A 15,243-nucleotide genomic window follows, 5' to 3' on the forward strand; every position below is an offset into this window, starting at 1 on the left:
TAAGTAAATAAATGTATATGTGTGTGTACACTTCAAAAAAAAAAAAAAAAAAAAAAAAGAATAAATAAAACATTTTAAAAATTTTTTAAAGAGAGAGAGAGATGCACCATCAATTTATTTAAGAAACAATTTCATAATTAAGCAGTTATACTTCAAGAACATTTTGAACTCCTACTATCTGGGGGGATAACTTTAGAACACTAGCAAAGATGCAGAAAAATGCACACAATTCCCTGTACAAAGTTCCCAATTTCTCCTAATATTTCTATTTTAGTTCCTAACTTATGGTATAATTTATAATTCCTTCCTTATAGTTTTTGAGGTTGGCCTTGAGTTTACAACACATATTTTTGTAATCTAAAGCCACCTTGAAATAACATTACACCACTTCACGTTAGTGCAGGGACCTTATAACAGAGTGTTGCCAGTTCTTTCCCCTCCTCCCTGGGACATCCTTGTCATTCGTTTCACTGATCCAGATTCTGTAACTACATTACACATTGTTAGTATTGTCACTTTAAACAGTTGTCTTTTAGAAATCAATTAAGGATCAGAAAACTCAAGGATTCCATTTTACCTTCATTCCTTCCTTCCTGGAAGCGCCTCCTTTATGTAGATCCAACTTTCTAATCTTTATCAGTTTGGTCATGTTTAATGTTTGCGATAATGTTGGTGCCAGAGGTTTCAAATGCCTCTAGTGTTCTTGTTTTTGTCTCCCCTCTTGACTTTGGGCTTCCCTAAGTACTCTTCTTCAGAGAGAATCTTTGTCTTCCTGTTCTTTTGGCTATAATTCACTCTTACTAGATTGGTGTCATGGTAGACTGTTGGTGTCATAGTAGGCTTTGGTGTCATGGCAGGTTGTTGGTGTCATGGCAGGTTGTTGGTGTCATGGCAGGTTGTTGGTGTCATGGAAGGTTGTTGGTGTCATGGCAGGTTGTTGGTGTCATGGCAGGTTGTTGGTGTCATGGTAGACTTTCAGGGAGTGAAAGCATTCTAGAACTTGCCAGGGAGTCCCAGTCTATAGTGGGCCTCTCTCTGGGGCTGTGACCTTCACAGACTTTTGTGACTCTGCTGCAGGGACATATCTCTCTGCCTGTGCCCCTGCTCCTTTCCATAACTGCAGCATTCCCTATCTATTTCTTGAAGCTCTATCACCTGTCGATGTCTTTTACCCACCCACCCCCCTACATGAGAAAGGAAGGATGCAGGGGGCTGAAGTGGGGGATTATTTAGTCCCTAACTGGAATAAGATTTCAGAATTGCACTCTGGCCAAGTTCTTTCTCCTGGAGAGTATCCTTCTGCTCTATAGAAAGCTCTGCTCATGTTTCCAAACAATTCCTGTCTCCCACTACCTCCTCCTTGCATTCAGCCCCCTCCAGAGCCACCAGGGCATCTCACTCTTCACCATGAGAGCCTATAAGAGTCCTGATGGAGAAGCCCCAAGACTGTGGCCTCCAGGATTTTCTCATTCTCAATGAGTCACAGAGCCTCCAGCGATTTGTCAGAATTATCATTTAAGTCTTCCTACCAGTACAGGGCTACAGTGGTGCCTGCCACAGATCTCAGGAAGCAGCAAGCAGGTCTCAGTTCCTAGCTTTCTGCCTGTGCCTGTCTCTCCAGCCTTGAAGCCTTGGTTCTGTGATGAGTCCAAGAAAAGCTATTCATTTCCAACCTGTGCAAAATTTTCTTATTGTAAGGATAAAAGTGATGACTTCTAGAAGTTGCTTCCCTTAATATTAACATCTCACATAACCATGGTACATCTGTAATACTAAGAAATCAACATTGGTACTATACTGTTAACTAAACTACAGATTTTATTCAGATTTCACCAGTTTCTCCACAAATGTCCTTTTTCTCTCCCAGAATCCAAATAAGGATAACACAGAATTTCGTTATGTATCAGCTTAGTCATCCTTAATCGGTGATACTCTCACAGCCTTTCCTTGTTTTTCATGACTTTTTCCGTTTGAAGTGCTCTCCCTTAGATTTTTCTGATACTTTCTATTGATTAGACTGAGGTTATGGTTTGGACGAAGTATAGCACGAAGGTGAGAACCCCCAAGGGGGACATGACGTCAACATGACTAACCACCGGGGGTGTTAGCTTGATCGTGGGTTTTGGTGGTGCCCGCCAGACTTCTCCTCTATAAAGCTACATTTTCTTTTCTCAAAAGTATCTATCAGTTAGAAGCCAATCACTAAATCCAGTGCACACTCAAGAGGAAGGGAGTTAAGCTCTACTTCTGTGAGTCAGGAATATTTGCATCTGTGTTACTAATAATTTTTCTGTTATTTATTTTTATGGTCAATAATTTATATTTATATGGATGCATGGACATTTATTTTATTCTTTGAGATATGACCCAGGATTTGTGTTCTATTTTAACAAATAAAAATGTGTTAAGAATTTTCTAGTTTAACCTTTGTTTGAGCTTATAGCTTATTCAGTCTGCGTCTGTCCTAAGTCATGCTGAGCTCTTATTTCTTCCCGTGGATGCCCGTCACTTTTTAGATTTCATGTTGCTTGTTTTTCTGTAATCTCAGTTCTCTGATGAGCTTGCAAAAAGTAATTAATTTCCAGCAATGCTCCTGCCAGCTCTCTATGTCTCTGAAGTCATTTGCTAGACTGATATCTGTCAAAAACACCTTTCCATTTATCCATAAAAATGTCCAGAAAAATCTCTGATAAATCATGATCCAAGAGCTCATATGAGAATAATGGGTGTATAATTACAATATAATTTCTGACTCATTGGTTCTGTGTGCTTTGAAATGTTTTGATCCAGGCTGGTGCCATTAAAGAAGATAAAAATAGAGAGATTACTTCTTAGCGTCACTTCAGTTCTCTCCCTCTGCCTCCATCCCATTTCTGCCTCACTCACAAAACCTATTACACACACGGACCATGACTCTTGGCTTGTTTTACATCCGCACTATCAATCATGCTCTTTGGCCTTACAGCAATATGCTCACTCCCTACTTTGTCCTCAGTGGAGAATATAGTAAATTACCAAAAACAGAAAGCTCACATTACTCCCATAAAGTGTAGTTAACAAGCAGGGGGAATGTTCATGCAACACCCTCATCAATCAGCCCCATGCCAAGGCATAACAGTAAATATCAATGGCAAAAAAAATAAAGGCTTTTAAACTGGGCACACTCCCAGGATCTTAGGAATAAAGGCAACATGCATTTAGGACTCAAGAGAGGTGGAAAGGTTGAAACAGGTCAGGAAGAGTAAAACTAACACTATCTCATAGATATGAACAACGACCTTAGGAAAAATCCATTATAATACACCTGATAGATGCTGATGAATTAGCATGGAAATGTACTGTCTTGTACGATAGAAAAATACCATAAAAATGTTGGGGCGCCTGGGTGGCTCAGTTGGCTAAGCATCCAACTCTTTATTTCAGCTTAGGTCGTGATCTCAGAGGTTGTGGGTTTGAGTCCCATATCAGACTCTACACTGACAGCATGGAGTCTGCTTGGAATTCTCAGTCTCCCTCTCTCTCTCTCTCTCTCTCTCTTTCAAAAATAAACTTTTCATTTTATTTTATCTTATTATATTTTATTTCTTTTTTTAATTTACATCCAACTTAGCATATAGTGCAACAATGATTTCAGGAGTAGATTCCTTCATGCCCCTTAACCATTTAGCCCATCCCCCCTCCCACAAACCCCTCCAGTAACCCTCTGTTTGTTCTCCACATTTAAGAATCTCTTATGTTTTGTCCCCCTCCCTGTTTTTATATTATTTTTGCTTCCCTTCCCTTATGTTCAGCTGTTTTGTATCTTAAAGTCCTCATATGAGTGAAGTCAACAGACATTTTTTTTTTAAAGACACTATAAAAATGTCTTCTGGGAAGGGATCCAATATGGCAGCAAAGAAAGACCCTAAACTGATCTCCTACAGACACACCAAATCTACAACTATGTATGGGTAATTTCTCTGTGAAAAAGATGTGAAATCTAGATGAACTGCTTCCCCACAACAAAGGATAAAAGAATCTCGAGACATGTAGGAGAGGCAGAGACATAGGTCTTCACAAAAAAAACTCAACCCCCAGTGTCCCAACACACACGAGGGAGGGATCTCACCAGTCTAGTGCTTCTTCTGGAAGAGTGAGGGGTTGGTGCCTGACGTCAGGCACCCCAACCCCTGTGATCTGCAGCAGAGAGATGAACTCCCAAAGATGCCTGGCTTAGAAAACCATGGAGGCTGCCATCCCAGGAACCCAAGTGCTACAGGAAACAGAGATTCTCCTTTTAAATGGCTCCTGTTCGGTCTCACTCACCGGGGGAGCCTGTTCAAAAACACCAATTTTAAAAGCGCCTAGACTGTACGTCAAAGTCTCTGAGACCCTTGCTCACCGGAGGGTATCTGCCGGAGGGGCAGGGGAGAGTCAGGGGCCTCTCTGGAGGCTCTGGCAGACACTGTGGGCTTTCCACCTACTCTGCTGGCACAGGTGGGCACACCTGTGCCTGACTAGGGCTAGTTCACTCCCTGACTAGGGCAGGCTAGCAGGACGAGTCGTGGCATCTTCCTGCCCCCAGCCTGGGACCTGGGACAGGGCGATCTCTTGCAGCATTGCTGGAAGCCATGAGTGCATGCATTCAAGGCATTTTCCTGTTCTCTTTCTGAAGCCAGAGAGCGTGCTTTGCCCCCTACACATACCAGCTGCCTTGCTAAAGCCAGTAGGCATGTGCAAACCACACAAGAGATGCCCCTTGTTTGCATGGCCCTGGTGGCCAAGGGAGTCAGCACTGCTAGGCTCCAGGGGACTATAACAATTGGAAAGACACTCCTTGCTAGGGCACTGCACAGATGACAGAAACACACCCCCAGTCTTCCTGTGAAAAAGACTGATTTACTTACCCTTCAATCTGAGGGACAAGCTTCAGGTTTCTCAGACTTCCAGGGAATAGAAGCGGGGAGACACCATCCCTGGGCACCCCACTGGCCTCACTATAGCTCTGCCAAACGTCTCAGAAAGGACCTTATACCTTTATCTAGGGCCCTGATGTTTTAAACTGTCACCCAGGGACACCTCCAGGTTCCCCAATCTGGAGTCCAGCTGGGTTTACAATTGTGGCCCCACAGGACTGTATATATATTCACACTTTAAAAGCTTCTGCCTGAGGGTCTGGCTTCCAATCAGCCTGAAACTAAGGGTTAAATTAGATTCCTCTCCTTGGAACATTGCCAGATCTTGGCACCCCCTCAACAGTGGCAGCATATCAAAATAAATCTGCCTGTTTAGACAATGACAAAAGGTAGGAAACAACCAAGAACTAGGACAAGGGTGAGCGAGAAAATTCATCTTTACACGTGGCAACTCCTTCAAGACTGAAAAGTTGTTGTTTTGCCAAATATAGGAAAACACAGAAAGTCCAGCAAAACGAGGAAATGGAGAAATATGTTCCAAATAACAGAATAAGAAAACTTCAGAAAAACCTTAATGATACAGAGATAAGTAATCTACATGTAATGACTCCAATTTACTGGTCATAAAGATGCTCATCGAACCTAGGAGAAGAATGCGTGAACACAGTGGGTACTTCAACAGAAATAGGAAGTGTGAGAAGGTACCAACTAGAAGTCACAGAGTTGAAGAATACAATAATTAGACTGAAAAGTACACTACAGAGGTTCAACAGTAGACTGGATGAAACAGAAAATAGGGTCTGAGAGCTGGAAGACAAGGCATTAAAATTCACCCAGCTAGCGTGGCAAAAAGAGAAACGAATTTAAAATATTAAAGATAACTGGGCACCTGGGTGGCTCAGTTGGTTAAGCATCTGACTTTGGCTCAGGTCATGATCTTGCAGTTCATGAGTTTGAGCCCTGCATGGGGGCTCTGTGCTGACATCTCGGAGTCTGGAGCCTGCTTTGGATTCTGTGTCTCCCTCTCTCTCTGCCTCTCCCCTGCTCATGTTCTGTTTCTCTCTCTCTCTCTCTCTCTCTCTCAAAAATAAACAAACATTAAAAATATATACATTAAAGATAACTTAAGAAACCTATGGGACAACATCAAGCAAAATAATGCAAATTAAAGGGGTCCCAAAAGGAGAAGAGAGAGAGAAAGGTGCAAAAAACTCATTTGAAGAAATCACGGCTGAAAACTTTCCTAACCTGGAGAAGAAAACACACATCCAGGTCCAGGAACCACAGGGAGTTTCAAATATAAAAAAAAGAGACCAACAGCAAGACACATTATAATTAGAATGTCAAAAGTTAGAAAGAATATAAAAAGCAGCAAAAAAAAAAATTGTTTGTGCACCAGGGAAACCCCATTACACTATCAGCAATTTATTCAGCACAAATTCTGTACGCCAGAAGAGAGTAGCATGACATATTCAAAGTGCAGAACGAAAAAAATCTTCCAACCAAGAATACTCTACCCAACAAGGTTATTATTCAGAATTAATAGGGAGATTTAGAGTTTTCCAAATAAGCAACAATAAAGGAGTTCATTACCACTAAACTGGCCTTACAAGAGATGTTTAAGGGACTTTTATTTAACCTGAAAAGTAATGGCATAGTTAATAACAAGAAAATATGTTAAATTCTTAACAGAAAAGATAATATATAGTATATACACAGCAAAGATAGTGAATAAATTACTTATAAAGCTAGTATGAATGTTAAAAGACAAAAATAGTAACATTAAGAAGAACTACAATACTTATTTAAGAGACCAATAAAATAAAAAGAGGTAAATGTGACATCAAAAGCATTAAACGTGTGGGGAAAGAAGTAAAAATGCAGATCTTTAAAATATGTTCACATTTAAGTTAGTGGCAACATAAAACAGATGATTATATACATAAGGTGTTATATGTGACGCTCATAGTAACCACAGGAAAGTAACTGTAGTAAATATATAAAAGAAAATGAGAAGGGAATCTAAGTGTAGCACTAAAGAAACACATCATATCACAAGGCAAGAGAGAAAAAGAAAAAGAGATAAAGAACAGAGAGGAAGTGCAGAAAGAGCCAGGAAAAAAACAAAATGGCAATAGTACATACCTATCAACAATTACTTTGACGTAAACGCACTAAATTCTCCAATCAAAAGACATAGAGTGGCAGAATAAATTAAAAACAAACAAACCACAAACAGGACTCATCTACACACTGCCTATAAAAGAGTCACTTCAAAAGAGGTTAGAGTGGGAGAGAGCCAAAGCATAAGAGACTCTTAAAAACTGAGAACAAACTGAGGGTTGATGGGGGTGGGAGGGAGGGGAGGGTGGGTGATGGGTATTGAGGAGGGCACCTGTTGGGATGAGCACTGGGTGTTGTATGGAAACCAATTTGACAATAAATTTCATATATTGAAAAAAAAAAAAAGAGTCACTTCAGAAACAAGGACACACAGAGACTAAATGTGAAATGGAAAGAATAGAAAAAGATGTTCCACACAAATGGAAGTGAAAAGAAAACCCGTGTGTCTGTTCTCTTATCAGACAAAATAGACTTTAAAAGAAAGACTATATTTTAAAAGAAAACAAGGAAAGGCATTACGCAATGATAAAAGGCACAATCCAACCAGAAGACATAACACAAATATGAGGGCTCCTGGGTGGATCAGTCAGTTAAACATCAGACTTGGTTTCAGCTCAGGTCCTGATCTCACGGGTTGTGAGATCGAGCCCCACATCGGGCTCTGTGCTGACAGCGTGGAGCCTGCTTGGGATTCTTTCTCTCCCTCTCTTTGCCCCTCCCTGCTCTCTCTCTCAAAATAAATAAATAAAATTGAGAAAAAACATTTTTTAAAAACACAAATACGTATCGACATACCTCAGGAGCACCAAAATGTATAAAACACATATTTACAGACCTAAAGAGGGAAAGGGACAGTGATACAATAATTACACTATACAATACAGGACTGATACAATACAGGACTTGAATACGTCATTTACATCAATGGATAGGTCATCCACACAGAAAATCAGTAAGAAAACATCGACCTTAAATGACCCATATGTATTGGGATGAACAGATAAAGATGTCATGCACACACACACATGCACACGTGCATACACACACACACTAGAATACTACTCAGCCATAAAAAATAATGAAATCTTGCCATTTGTGACAACATGGATAGACCTAGGGCGTATTCTGCTCAATGAAATAAGCCAGACAAGTACCACATGATTTCACTTATATGTGGAATCAAAAACCAAAACAAACAAACAAAACAAAGCAAAACTCAGACTCATAGATGCAAAGAAGAGATTGGTGCCTATCAAGGGGAGGACTGTGGAAGCTGGGGGGAGACGAGGAGCTACAGGGCTGGGGGGGAGGGGCTGTGGTCCAGCCTGCTCTTCTTCTGTCCCCTCCCCCTCCCTCAGGGGCCCTTTGTGACCAGGCCACGGCTCTGTGATGTGAGCCTGGGGCTCTTGTCCCCAAGTACAAGCTCAGCGCTCAGTTGCGCGAGGACAGTAGTGGGATCAGGAACTAACGCTTCGAGTAAGGAGATGGAGAATATTCTCTTCACTCTGAGAAGCATTAGCGCTGGTTGGCTGAGCTCCAGCCTCCCCTCCTGGACAACCCAGACCATCTTCTGCTTCCTGTGTGGACTGTCGTTCTTCCTCCTGTTGATCTCCTGCTTCCAGACGGACCCAACATCCTCAGCACCACGAAGGAAACGCAGAAGCAGCAGAAAGGTAAGGAACCTTGGCCCGGACCCAGCAGAGAGGAGGATTCCGTCTTCTTTTCTATCATCGTTTCCACTTTGCTGAGTCACTGGGGAGACTCCCGAGCTGGGAAAGAGCAGAACGGGTGTTCTCGGGGGAAGAAGAGAGCACCATCCTCCCAGGCCAGGCCAGGCCAGACCAGGCAGGGGTTAGAGGGGCAGGAGGGCTTCTCCCGGGAGATCTCGGGCCAGGAGGCCGGGTGTGGCAGAGGGCTCCTGGGCCACGGTCCCAACACAGTGACCGGAGGACTGGAGGCCCAGAGCTCCATCCCCGGGGGAGGACAGGCTGCTGGGCACCGGGCCGGCAGCCACCTTCCCGGGGCAGATGTCTCAGGAGAGCTGGCCTCGGTTGGGGCCGATCGAGGGTGGCGCCGAGCCCGGGAGGCCCCGAGCAGGGGCGGCAGCGGGGCTCGGGTCTCGGGAAGCGAGGTGCTTCCTCAAGGCGCTGAGACGCAACCGCAGGTCTGGGAACGTTTCTCGAGCAGAGGAACAGGGACGGAGAGATTTCTCGCATCGAAAATCTGCGCGTCCATTCTTCAAAGTAGAAAAACGGAGAACAGTTTTGTCCACTTCGCAAATGACGAACAGGAAAGAAAGCCACCCCCCCCACCCGCCCCATGAGTTGAACGTAGGAAGTTGCGCTGTTCCTGAACACAGAGCACCTGCAGCCAGAGAGGCGAGACAGACTGGGGGTCCCGTCCCCCCAACCCCGTGTTCTCTCGTCTCTGCAGCAGGTGGCGCCATGGCGAAGGAGCACCAGAGGCAAGAAAAGCGAGATCCTGAAAGGTAAGGGGCCGCCACGGAGCCCTGCGCCCCTGGCGAGTGTCCCTCCTGCTCCGAGCGCCCAGCCCCGCCGTCTCCGGAACACCCGCGTCCGTCCCTCAGGAAACAGAGCCCCGGGAGGCTCCCGGGACGGAGGGCGGAACCCCGAGGCCTCCCAGATTCTGGGCCAGAACCAGCCCGAGGGGCCGGACACGGTGTCGCCCGGCAGGGGCCTGGGACCTCCAGCTCCAGCTGTGGCCAAGTTGTGGAACTTTGCTCAGGTTCCTCGGGGAGGCGACCCGGCCCTTTCTCCCCCCACAAGGTCACGAGTGGGGAAGCTCTCCGTAAAGGACCAAGCGACCCCCACCGTGGGTCTTGTTGCCACCGTGAGACCACGTGGCCTCGGACACCGATGTTCAGGGCTCCCGAGTCTAATCCCCCAAAGGTGTCCCCTAACGGGACACTGCACCCGCCTCCCGTAAGACCCCCGGGTCCCCGCCTTCGGCTCTGTGACCGGGTCTCCCGCCTCCAGCTTACAGAAACTGCCTGCAGGAGCTGGAAGGGGTTCGGGACCTGGTTTCCCTTCTGCAGAGGTAAAGAATCTTGCCCCTTCTCTCCCGGGTGGGCCTTTCAGAGCCTCCGGTGGGACCCCAGGGCTGCAGGGGGCGGGGGGAGCCCTGGGGACGGAGATCGGATACGGCCCCGGGAGGAGGGACGGCGGGGGCGCTGGGAAGCGGGTGCGGGGGCCCGGAGGGCGGTGATGGCCACGCCCGGCCCTGTCTGCTCCCGGCTGCAGCGCGTGCCTCGTGTCTCCCGCAGCCACTTGGGGCGGCTCTCTGACCAGGGAGGCCTTCAGCAGCTCTTGGGGCAAGAAGCCCCTGGGGCCGCCGGCAAAGCAGCACCTGCCGGAGCCCATCAGCCCCGCGGGCAGCCCGTGAGAGATGCCGCGCCCGCCAGGGCCCCGACGGCGTCCCCCACTCTCAGCCAACACCCTCCACTCCTGGCCTCCATCCTACCAGTAGGACCTCAAGAAGACCAATCTAACTTAAAGAGAACCCCAGCGGACACAGTCACAGAGAGCTCACCTCCAGGCAATTCCCATTTGGCACCTCTCGTTCCAGCTGTCTCGGGCCTTGGCCATGCAAGCTACCCCATCTTGTCCTTGTCCTGGTGGTGGGAAAGCACCAAGTCCTGGTTCTTCCCCATTTGGGCACAGCGCGAGTGCCACCAACAACACCTGACCTGCCACCCAAAAGAGGCCTTGTCCTGGGGTGGCCCTTCCAAAAGGCAGATAGAGACTCGTAACCCCTCATTTGTCAACCCGGACATCCAGAAGCTGCTGGAGATACTCATCACCAAAAGGGCGGAACAGAAGATTTGGAAGGAGAAAGAAAGGGATGGGTCAGTTGTGAAGCAGTTGGACTCAGACAACCCCTTGAACTTTGGGGGGACTTTGTGGAAGTTGCTGGGTGCTGAGCAGGACACCACAACCCCACGATCCTTCTGGCACCGGAAAAACAAACTCGAGAAGCTGCCCAGTCCTCGGCGGCTGTCATTCCCCAAGGTCTTGGAGGGCAACTCACAGCAGAAATGCAGCCAGCTCTTCTGGGGTCTCCCCTCTCTGCACAGTGAGTCCCTCAAGGCCCCTGCCTTGGCCTCTAGTTCTCAGCTACACGTTCCCTCTGTTTTGTTCAATGTTATCTCTAATTGCTTGCCAATTCTAATTCAGCAGCAAATATCTTCACAGTTTCCCCCTGCCCCACCCTTGCCCTGCCGTGGGATCCAGCCCCAACCCTCCACGCCAACCGTGTCCCAGCCCCAGGCCCACCTTGCACCCTCTGTCCCAATCAGACCTACTTCTCCTCCACCCCAGATGAGGACCTATGGGGTATCTGGCCCTCCATCCCAGAAGAAGACACCATCTTTCATTCCAACTGAAATTCAACCTCGGGAACAGCCCTTGTTGCAAAAGCAACCAGAAGGGGAAAGGACATTACCCTTAGTGCTGAAAATATCTCCCAAATTCTTAAGCAGTATCCCTCCTAAGCTTCTCCAGGACAGCCAGGCCTCTGAGGCCCACGAGTCAGTTTCCATCTTTCACAGGGATTTTGTCATCTGTGATATCCAGAAGCAAAACCTTCAAAGGAGGCTTAGCAAGGATAAACACCAGGGCAGTCTGGCCCACAAGGTCCAAGTGTCTCTGGACCCGATGTGGCCTCAGGGTGAATTCCCAGGGGTGAGTCAGGCACAGGACAAGCAGGGGCTCTCAAGGTCCTTTGCATCTAAATCCAAAAGCAGCCAGGCCACACAGAGGACCAGGTCCAGACACCCTAGAAGTTCCCGTAGGAAGGGCCGAGCAAGGTTTCAACTAAAGGACAACTTTGGTATGGGTCTACAGCGATGTCTGAGAAGGATCCCAACAGATCTCTCCAGGGTCTCGGCCAACTTCCCAGTGAAGGTTCCAGGAACTAGCTCTGAGAAGGATTTAGAAAGATACTTGATGAGGACCTTGAAGACGGACTCAGGAAAATACTTGGCTAGGAGCCCAGATAAGAAGCGTGTAGAAAAAACCTTGAAAGTTCATTTGTGCAAGAAATTGGGACAGATCAGCGAGGGTTTGATCCCCGTGAGTGTACGTCGATCCTGGCTAGTGGCCAACCATATTTTGCCCAAGTGCCACACTCACACGGAAATCAGAAATTTAGCACCCTTGAAGGGTCGGAAACCCTGCATAAACACCTCCCATGAGCTGTCTTTCCTTAATTCTCTCACTCAACAGATGCTGGAAGCACACATCATAAGGTTTCGGGTGAAGCATAAGTGGGGCCCACCCCTCCGAGCCTTTGAGTCCATAAATCTCAAGCCATATGAAGCTCAACCCTTGCCTTTTCCCCGGTCCCCGTCTCCCTGCTTGGCTACCTGCGTATCTGGGGCCCACTCAAAAGCCAAGTTCTACAAGTTCCTGGGAAAACCTCCTCAGCCCTATCCGGGAGAAAAGGGGATAGCAGACGAGTCTCTTCCCACCTCAGGGAGTTCCCAGCCTGCCCCCTCACCCCCATCTGAGGAAATCCAGAAATCCCTGGAAGGAACCTCACCAGGTGACAGCCATGAGCCCTCAGAGGCCGCTTTACCTGGACAGGAGGGCAGCTCACCTTCTCCGACCTTCACACTCAGCCTCATAAACAGAACCCCTCAGAGTGAGACAGTTATGGGGGCCAAGAAAGGGAATCTGGAGCCAAGTCTAAGTTCAGAAATAGCCAGGAATGAGCTAAGGGCGAAAAGGGGGGCTCAGGCTTCACAAGAGAAGGTAGCAATACTGGAGATGAAGTCCAGGTCCCAATCTTCAGGAGCTGAAGAGGCCAGGGAGACGATGGAGGCTGAGAAGGCCCCTGCTTGGAAAGTCATCTTAGGACCCAGGGTGCTGGCCAACAGTCAAACCAGTTATGTGGATCGGAGGAGATTGGGGTCTCCAGGGACTAGTAAAAGCCCCTCACCACCTACAGAGTTGGTTGCCCAAGAGCCAAAGGAACCAATCCTTAAAACAAAGGTGGCTATTAAGTTTGGGCTCCAAGAGAAGGAAGAGTCAGAGGGCCAGCCTCAAGGCTGTGCCACTGGTGTACTTCAAGCTTCTCCCCATAACATCGCCCTTCAAGACTTTGTCACCGGCATTCTTGTCCAAGACCGTGACACCGGTGTGCTCCTGCAAGACTCTCACACTGATGTTTTCCTTGCTGAAGACATCTTGAAGTCACCCTCCGGTTCCCAGGGTCAATATTCCAGCAGGGACACACCAGCTTCCCTGGTGCCAGAAACTGACCTGATATCCAGCCGACCACGCAGCCAGGGGCAGCAGGAGCCCAGTATACCAAAAGCTGATGAGCCACGTAAGAGCCAGAGCAAGATGACTGCCTCCACTGGTGAGAGAAAAGACCAGAAGGGTCCCAAACTAGAAGGGAATGGAAAAGCGTTTCTAGAACTGAGGGCTTCCCAAGCCAGTAGGCTGAGCCACCCTCCCCAGGTTACAGGAACAGGGGACAGCCTTGGGAGCAAATGCCTCTAGCCCGTGCCAGAAAAGGGACAGACTTTTCCAGAAAGCCACTCTAGAAAAAAGATGAGGTACTTTCTGCATTATCTTCATCTCAATAAAAAAGGCAAAGGACTGGGAGATCCCCTTCAAAAAGGCCATCCTGCATCAGCCACTGTCCAGGGCCGGGGACCAGTAAGAAGCAGATTGGTTGGGGCGGCAAAGCTGTTGAAACTCAGACGATTGTGACAACTGTGGGACAGATCCTGGTGCAGAAACTGGGACTCCACCAAGGACTTCATGCCTCAGAGGTAAATCAGCACAAAGAATTCCAGGGCGCAGTGGGTTCCCCTACCCAGACCAGAGGAGGGAGATGAGAGAGACGGCGTCCAATCACCAGGCCACCCCCAAGTCCCACAGCTGTCCGAACAAGAGCCAAGGAACCGGAGACAGGGATGGCAGGCCAACCTTCCCACCTGGGGAGCCAGGGTCCCCAAGCGGGCCCTGCCACCATAAGCCGATGGTGGCAGGAGCCTCAGATCACGTCCACCGTCACCCAGTATGCAGTCTTCAAAAATGTGGCTCATCCCATCAAGCAGCGGGTGCTTCTCACGCCTTTCCTGGTAGGAAAGATTTTCTTCAAGAAAAAATTGAGTATATGCAGAGAAAACCTGTTTTTTCTCAGGTTAGCACATCCTCTATGTGCTAATGGCTTCTTCCCACCACAATCTTTATTTTCCCAAAATATATGTTGTTTTTTAATTTTTCTCATGAGAGGAGCTGGCCTCTGTCTGTGCCCCGCGGGGCCGGGGGGGGGGGGGGGGGGGAGGATCCGGGCATGCTCTCCCCCAGTGCCTGCTTTGGCTCCCAGAAGGAATGGAGCCCTGGGAGGAGGGTGGCCACGTGGTATACTCCAGACCCCTTCCCTCACACACCTTCGGTTTCCATAACAAACCAAAGAGGAACACAACCCACAAGACCCCACCCCGGGATCTGGCTCCGCCCTTCCCGTCCTGCTGTCTCTTTTCCCTGACCTTGGGCGGCTGTAGGGGGGGTCTGCAGGGGCAGAAACCCCTCGGCTCCGGGGCGCCTGGAAGACAGCGTCAGGCGTCAGAGCCGCGAGCCAAGTTTGGAGGCCAGGTTGGCCCTGACGGCAGCGGTGGGAGGAATCCTGCCCCCCACCCCCACCCCTGACCCGTCGCCTGCCCCGGGACCCCTGATGGGGCTGTGGTGCAGATAGGCCGGCCAGGAGCCGCCCTTGGCTCAGCGTCACCCCCCTGCTTTCTCACACTCTGAACCAGCGCGGGACGAGGACGTGCTCCCGGCCCAGGGAGCGAGCGGGTGGGGGGCGCAGAGGCCGCGAGGGACCGCGCGGCGCGCCTTGCCCCGGGGTGCGGTGACCCAGGAGCCCGCGGTGCCCACTGCCGCCTGCAGGCCCCGAGGAGAGGAGCCTTTCCTGCGGTTCACCCCCAAGGTCTCCCCCGCCCAGCCCCGCTGCGGCCGCGGAGCCCGGGGGTGGGGGGGGCCCCTCCGCAGACGGCCAGGCTGGCACAGGAGGCCCGGCCGGGCAGGTGCCCTTCTGCGCAGTCTGGGGGCCCCGGGCGGACTGGGACTTAACGAATGGCCCAAGGACGGGCCCCGAGGCGGGTGGGGGTCAGGGTGGGGGTACTCCCTGGCGTGGTGCGGAGTCCCACCCCAGGAGGGACCCTGAAGACCGCAGCAGGGGTGGCCCTGCC

General features: G+C 49.1%; 1 protein-coding gene across 1 annotated transcript; it reads left to right on the forward strand.

The window, feature by feature from the left end:
* The first annotated feature begins 8,152 nt into the window (after positions 1-8,152).
* LOC123593099 (spermatogenesis-associated protein 31E1-like) lies at positions 8,153-14,274 on the forward strand. Its single transcript, XM_045468644.1, has 4 exons — positions 8,153-8,692; positions 9,453-9,507; positions 10,016-10,076; positions 10,303-14,274. The coding sequence occupies exons 1-4, from the start codon at positions 8,177-8,179 to the stop codon at positions 13,541-13,543; spliced, it is 3,873 nt and encodes a 1,290-aa protein (XP_045324600.1). The 5' UTR covers positions 8,153-8,176; the 3' UTR covers positions 13,544-14,274.
* Positions 14,275-15,243: the final 969 nt, after the last annotated feature.

Source organism: Leopardus geoffroyi, chromosome D4 (assembly GCF_018350155.1).
Source record: "Leopardus geoffroyi isolate Oge1 chromosome D4, O.geoffroyi_Oge1_pat1.0, whole genome shotgun sequence".
NCBI lineage: Eukaryota > Metazoa > Chordata > Mammalia > Carnivora > Felidae > Leopardus > Leopardus geoffroyi.

Bases quoted from the DNA above. Each gene is read 5' to 3' on its own strand.
- LOC123593099 (XM_045468644.1), top strand. From the start codon at position 8,177: ATGATTTCACTTATATGTGGAATCAAAAACCAAAACAAACAAACAAAA. The intron at 8,693-9,452 runs GTAAGGAACCTT...TCGTCTCTGCAG, and splicing joins AACGCAGAAGCAGCAGAAAG to CAGGTGGCGCCATGGCGAAG. The intron at 10,077-10,302 runs GTAAAGAATCTT...TGTCTCCCGCAG, and splicing joins CTGGTTTCCCTTCTGCAGAG to CCACTTGGGGCGGCTCTCTG.